At 54.0% G+C, this 6,846-nt stretch overlaps 1 protein-coding gene across 13 annotated transcripts in view; it reads left to right on the plus strand.

Annotated features, from left to right (window-relative positions):
• Positions 1-6,846, plus strand: part of KRT80 (keratin 80) — a 40,681-nt gene that overhangs the window by 14,859 nt on the left and 18,976 nt on the right. For 8 of the 13 annotated variants that reach the window (XM_025045383.1, XM_025045379.1, XM_025045389.1 and 5 more), the window contains 3 exons: positions 303-2,157; positions 2,857-2,960; positions 3,577-3,705. In XM_025045383.1, coding sequence (XP_024901151.1) covers positions 1,809-2,157; positions 2,857-2,960; positions 3,577-3,705 — 582 coding nt within the window. In that variant the 5' untranslated portion in view covers positions 303-1,808. Of the gene's footprint in view, positions 1-6; positions 2,158-2,856; positions 2,961-3,281; positions 3,706-6,846 lie in introns of those variants that run through there. The other 5 variants (XM_025045393.1, XM_015588447.2, XM_015588444.2 and 2 more) reach the window with 4 other exon arrangements.

Below are 6,846 nucleotides of genomic sequence, written 5' to 3' on the forward strand. Positions count from 1 at the left end.
CAGGACTCTAAGTGGGCAGGACACTGAGAGGAATGAGTAGACAGAAAGGCAAGAGAGAAGAGGTGGATGAGAATGAGAGGGAGACAGATCAGTTGTTGGGAGGGTGTGATGTGGAGAGAGATGGCAGGCAGAAGGAAGCAGAGAAAATGAAACAACTCCCCTTCCTTCTTTGAGGACCAGTATCAGCAAGGTTCTGGGCAGCCCAGCTCAAGCCTCCCCAATTCCTCACCTCCTGTTAGCCCTTGCCTTTCTTCTGCCTTTTCTCTGCTTCCTAGATGATTAGGAACATGTTCTGTCACTAGTTACAGGGAACCAGAGGCAAAGGAGAGAGACTTAAGGCGAAGGGAGAGGAACTGAGATTTCTGTCCCTGGACCATGTAAGTCAACCAGGAGAGGGCTTCCGAGTCCCAGAGGGTACAAGATGCCAGTTCGCACCTCGGGTCTTCAAGCTCACGCCCCACTGGAAGCCCCAAGGTTTGTTTCTGAGTATACCCAGGAGAGGTTTGGAGACTGCCCAGGTACTTCAACAACCAAAAAGGGACTGAAATTTTTACCCACTCACCATCTTCCCTCTCCTGACCCTGCCAGGCTTCCTGCTTCCTGGGGAGCCTAAACCCCCAGGTAGTCCAGTTTCATTAAACAAGGCCAGAGAGAGTCATGTCAAGTCTTCGGTGAGGGTAGAGAGGCAGGGCTCTGAACAGTTGACCCCCAAAAGAGGCATGGGTGGACCTAGGGGAGGAGAGGAGAAGGGAAGTGAGGGGGTGAGGCTGGGTGCTTCTGTGGAGCTGTGTTTGTTTGGGGCCTTTTGGCTGTTCTTCCTGTTTGGCAGCCAGAGCTATGACAGCCAAAGACACCTCTCAGACTGCACCCAAGAGAGACTGCCAGGCCAGAAAGGAAGCAACAGGCAGGATCTACTTCCCAACCTCATCTAGAGCCCCAGGGAGCATGCCCTTCATGCCCCAAAGAGTCCAGGCTGCCCCCAAGGAAGGCTACCCAGTACATGAGCCCCAGGGCCAGCCCTGAAATGTCAGGCTTGAAGTCAGGGACTCAGCAATTCATTGCGACCTGTCTAAACTCAGGGGTTGATGGAGGTCAATGGAAGTCAGCAAGAAACAGCAGACTTAAGTTATGCAGAGGTGCTTTGGAGAATTGGGCATCCAGCTTAAAGAAAATTAGGAGCTGACAGTGAGCCCTGAACAGTAAGAAGAGAACTTTCTCTTCTATCCATTACCCTTTCCAAGGGTCACCAGGCTCAGAGGCTAACATAAGAGGAAGGGACTCATAGCTCCAACTGTCTAGGTTCAATCCATCACTGATAAATTGTATGACCTTCAACAGTAACTTAATCCCTCTAAATTCAGTTTCCTCCTCTAAATTGAGGCTGATGAGAATTAAAGCATCTACCTCAAATGGCATTTGTCATGAAGATTAAGGGAGCTAATTTGTGTAAAGCATTTGAGACATACCTGACAGACTGGCTGTTATTTTTGTCACCGGCAGGGCCCACACGCCGTAGCCTGCCCTCCCGTTCCCCACAGAGTACACAGGGGTAGCTGGGGTGGGGGAGAGCAGGACTCTGAGTTTGACCACATGCTATTCAGATATCAAGTCAGGGAGGCTGGGGTGGACCATGCGAGTGGGTGCCGAATGGGGGCAGCACATGTCAGAAGTGGAGACAGACACCACTGCAGTGACCTGATCATCCCAGAAGTACCTCACCAGCCCAGCCCCAGCATCAGAGCCTGAAATCTAGCCTCAGAATAGACTCATGGCCTCAGTACAGATTTCTGTGCCCTAGTGAGCCAGAGATGCCCACTATGTGGGGAAAGAAGTCTGACCTGGGAGGCAGGAGGCCTGGAATGGGCAATGCGACCCCAGCAGTGGCTCCCATCTCCAGCCTGTCTCTTCCTCCAGTCCCAGAGGGGGCTGAGATCTCTTCCATCCCTGATCACCTGAGACTCTCTCAGATACTCTCCTCTCTCTGCTGTGACTCCACCACCCAGAGTGGTGTGCCAGGTCCAGGGAGGGCACACAGAACCAACCAGCCAGGGCAAGAATATCCAGAGACATCATGCCAGGGAAGAAGGAAGAGGCGGGCCCAGAAGAGCCAACAGCTCCTTAGAAGTGGAAGAGTGGGACCTCTTGAACTTTGGGAAGGTGGGTGGAATTGCCCTGAGCTGGCTGAGCCTTCTGCTGCTCCGTCAGAGGCTCTGTGGGAACAAATTGGTGTCTTTCTATTTCTGTTTCATATTTAAAATAAAACAGAGAAAGGAGATGGAGAAGAGAGGAAAGAGGAATGGAAAGAAGGGAGAACAGAGAGGCAGGGGCACATCGTCATAACCTTTGAGGCAAGGCTGCATTTGGTCACAGCCATCTCCCCTGCCAGACTCAGCTCCCAGAAGGCAGGCACTGGTCTTAGCCATCATTTACTGAGGGCTTTGTGCTAGCTCTCCACTAAGTTCTCTGTGTACCTCACCTCCTGTGGGGTTGGTAGTTTCATCCCCATTTTACACATGAGGACAGAAGTCAAGTAACCTGCTCGAGGTCACACCAGTGATGAGTAGCCAAGCTGAGTCTTGAACCCATGTCTCACATGTCCAAAGCCAAGTGTTCTTTGCCTTAACTATCTATTTCCTCTCCAGCATCTGGGGAAATGAAGGTCCTCAATGACAAATTTGCCTCCCTGATTGGCAAAGTGATGCGCATAGTAGGTGTTCAATAAATAGTAGATCAAAGGAAGGAAGGAAGGAAGGAACAAAGGAACGAAGGAAGAAGAAAGGAAGAAGAGAAGATAAGCCAGGGAGACTCCTGGGCAGCTGGAAAATTGATAGTAAAGGTGCTGTTTTCCAATGCCAGGCTGGCACGGCACCCAGGCCGGCCGTCTTACACTCGGGAGCCCAGGGCCAGTGCTTGCGTCATCTTCTCCAGAAGTATGTGAGCCCAGATACGTCAGCCTTCAGGTATGCAATGAGGTCTGCGGTGAGACGTGAGAGCTCTCTCTCTCTCTCTCCTCTCCTTGCTTGTTGAATCGCCCTTCCTCTTAGCCTCCCTACTGCCAGCCAGCCAGCCAGCCCAGCCTTGCCTCCCTCCCTGGAGCCAGGACCAGCTGGGTTGGGGTGAGGGGAGCCTGTGAACAGCCCCCTCAGCAAGGCAAATCCTCAGCCCTGGGAGGAGATGTGTGCGTGGTGCCGGGGGAGGGGCGGGAGCGCCACATCATCCAACAGGTTGGTCGGGCTGAGAGGCGTCCCGCCCTCCTGGAGCTAATGAGCCCTGTACAACAGGTGTTTGCTCCTCAGTCTCCAGCCTGCCCTGCCTGTGACTGGAGCCAGCTGCCAACGCCACCCCAAAGCTCCCTCACTCATCCCTGTGCCCTGCCCTCACTGCTCCCGGGCCTAGGGGGCCGTGATGGCCTGCCGCTCCTGCGTTGTTGGCTTCAGCAGCCTTAGCAGCTGTGAAGTGACCCCTGCAGGCGGCCCCTGGCCTGGGACCTCAGGATGGGACAGCTCTGGGGCCCCCGGGCCGGGCTTCAGCTCCCGCAGCCTCACAGACTGCTGGTCGTCTGGCACCATCCCTAAGGTGACTGTGAACCCCAGCCTGCTGGTGCCCCTGGACCTCAAGGTGGATCCAGCCATCCAGCAGCAAAAGAACCAGGAAAAGGAGGAAATGAAGGTCCTCAATGACAAATTTGCCTCCCTGATTGGCAAGGTGAGCAGAAGTGGGAGGGGGGTTCCTGAAAACTAAGGACTGTCAAGCCTGGGCAGACGGCTGAGTTCTGTGTTTTCTGAGCATCATGCCCCACCCCTGCCCCCAGCCAATAGGGAGCCGGCTTGCTAACTCCAAAGACTAGCTCTACGCAGAGAAATGTGGAGGGAAGTCTCTGAGCCAACCCTGCATGGGGGGAGAAAGGGACCTCAGAACAGCTTCTGGGGGATATCTGTAATGTGCTGTGTGGCCTGGGGCCACCCTCCCCCAGGCATGGACTAGGGAGGAGCTCTGAGTGTGGCCAGGAGGATGCTTCCTCATAGGAATGGCTGATGGAGGAATGGTCTGCTGTCCTACTCCAAAGCAGATGAAGGGTAGGGATGTCCTCCCAAGGCTCCACCCTCCTGTCTGGGCCTCTGGTCCTGTTCAGCTTCTCAGAGTCAGGAGCACCAGGCAGAGCCAATGGGGAATGTGGGGCTTCAGGCAGGAAAAAGGCTTCAGAGTGGGGATGAAGCTATGGCATGTCAAAAAATAGGAATGCAGGGGATGGATGCTGTGAGTCAGAAACAGGCAGCCAGCCAGGCACCCACCTGAGTAGAGGGAGTGAGTCCCCTGTACCCTGACTTCCTAGACCCCACTCCCATGGCCAGTATGCTAGTCTGGGCACTCATGTCCACCTCTGCCTCAAGGCAAGGACTGCAAGAGCTTCAAGGAAGTCCTGCCCACCTCCCAAACCTGCTCCTCACTTACCTCCCTCAAGAGACCTCTCCTGACCAGTCCTCTCACCTCTGCTCCTTCCTGCCTTGCCCAAGAATAATAGTCACAATAGTAAGAGCTGCTCTTATTTACTTGCTATGTGCCGGGGACCATGCTGAGTGCTGACATATATATCTCTATTTCCCTCAACAACCTTAGGAAAGAAGTCATATTGTGCCTATTTTACAGATGAGGAAAACTCAACCTTCCCCTCTCCCCTACTTCCGCAGTAAACCAGAGCCCCATTCCTCTGCCCTGGCTCAGTCTTTGTCTGCACCTTGCTCTCCCTGCTTCTGTGTTCCTCTGCACTTTGCTAGTGTCCCAGGGAGGCCACCCAGAGGAGCAGAGGGAAGAAAGTAACACGTTTCAAGCATCTGCTTGTGGCTGGCTCCCTGCAGGAACTTTGCAGATGTGTGTCATTGAACCCACACAGCAACACCTCACAGTGGCTACTTCCCCTACTGTGCATGTGAGGAGACTGAATCCAGAGGTTAAGTGCTTTGCCCAAAGTCCCACAACCAGCAAATCTGCAGGCTGCATTTGAACTCAGATCTGTGAGACACAAAGCCAGGGTCTTTGAGATGGGAACCATTTCATCTCCCCATTGATGTGCCCAGACCAGCCTTCCTGCACCCATACCTGGAGTGCCTGAGTGAGGGTGTGGAGGGGAAGTGACAACTGGAGGACAACCATCCACTGAAGTGAAACATTCCCTCTCCCAGCCCTTGCCGGCTGCAGAGTTCTGTACTCCTGGGCTGTTGGCCCTAGGAGAAAAGCCCACTGCCCTGGGGAGGCAGGTCCCTGCAGAGCCACCTACTCTCCAAACCTGGGTTAATCCCTTAAAAGGAATGCTTCATGAGCTATGTAATTTGGCTCTGATATGTGGCTTTCCTCCCTGAACAACAGGGCTGATATTACTCCATGCCTCTGCCATGGGACAGGAGAGTGTGTAGGCACAGGGAGGGGGCCCCAGGTGTCAGGGTCCTGTGCCCAGGGGCCAGGGCTAGGCCCTCAAAGGTCTTTGGCAGAACCAGAGACTTCCAATCCTCAAGCCTGAGCCTCGAGATGGGTGCTCTTCAGGGTGGACGCAGGGAGCTAAAGGTGCCAGCCCCTTGAGGGCCCCGATTGCTGGGGCTCTGCCCAAGGAGACCCACCAACTCTATAGAAACAGTCTGTTAGCTCTTGTCCCTCCATGTCTCCTTCTAAAGGCCACCAGGACGCAAGTTAGAGCAGGCAGCCATTAGGAGTATGAAATCTGGAACCGCAATACTGGCTCCACCTCTGACCAGCTGTGTAATCTCAGACAAATTACTAAACCTCTCTGTGCCTTAGTACACATCAATGTAGTAGGCTTATCATAATCAAATAAGATGATTTTTTAAAAATCACTTACCATGTACCAGATATGTTCTGTTTGGTAAATTAAAAATACCATAAATGGGCCCAGCCCAGGATGCTCTTGAACCCAATTAGCCTCTTCTGGGCAGGAGCCTGAAAAGAGGGAGAGAGGGACCCTGCTGGACAGAAAGGTGGAGGAGCTTCCTGGGTACGGGTGCAGCACAGGGTCTGAAAAAGATATGTGGGCCCAGGAGTGAGATGCCATAACCAGTGCAGGGGTGGAGGCTCTAGGCAAAGAAAAAGGACAGGCAGAGGCGGTCCAGCTCCCTAGCTCCTTGTAGCCCTCTGAGGCATGGAGAGAGATCAGAGCACCAAGGAGGAGAAGGAGAATTCTTAAAGAGGAGGGTTGTTTGGAGAGATGACCGAGTGTGGGCGAGAGGCCCTGGAGCAGTGTTGGTTCTTCTACTCACAGGCTGTGTTTTCTGGGGCAAGCCACTTACCTTCTGTGTGCTTCACTTACCGTCTTGCTCCAAGGGTGGCCCTGAGCTCACGCCAGTGGAAGGACTGGTACATTGGCAGCCACGAGAGGAGGGGAGATGAGCAGAAGCAGGAGAGGAGGGCGGAGGGAGGCAGGGAGAGGACAGTGTTGACATCTAGCAGAGGCTGCTGGCTGGGTACTCTCACTTTTACATGCAGACAACAGAGGGGATGGAGGTGGGACAAGAGGAAGGACCGCCAGCACTCAGCTTGAGTAGGCTATCAGGAGGGGACCCAGGAAAGGTGGTGAAATGCCTGGAGATAGAGAGATGGGCACAATGTCTTCCCTTAGGCCTATGCGGCCTCTGGAAGCCACTAGAGCCATCCCCCTACCTGCACACAGGAAGGCACAAACTAGCCCTTCCTGACAAAGAACCTTAAGACTCCCTGGGCAAACGCCAACCTCTGGCTGAAAGCAGGGGATTTGACACCTCCCCCCGCACCTGAGGAATAGGACCTGAATGCTCCAGGGGCACCACCCAGTAAGCTCATCTGCCTGGACCGTGAGCCCGT

Source organism: Pteropus alecto, unplaced genomic scaffold (genome assembly GCF_000325575.1).
Source record: "Pteropus alecto unplaced genomic scaffold, ASM32557v1 scaffold220, whole genome shotgun sequence".
NCBI classification, from domain to species: Eukaryota; Metazoa; Chordata; class Mammalia; order Chiroptera; family Pteropodidae; genus Pteropus; species Pteropus alecto.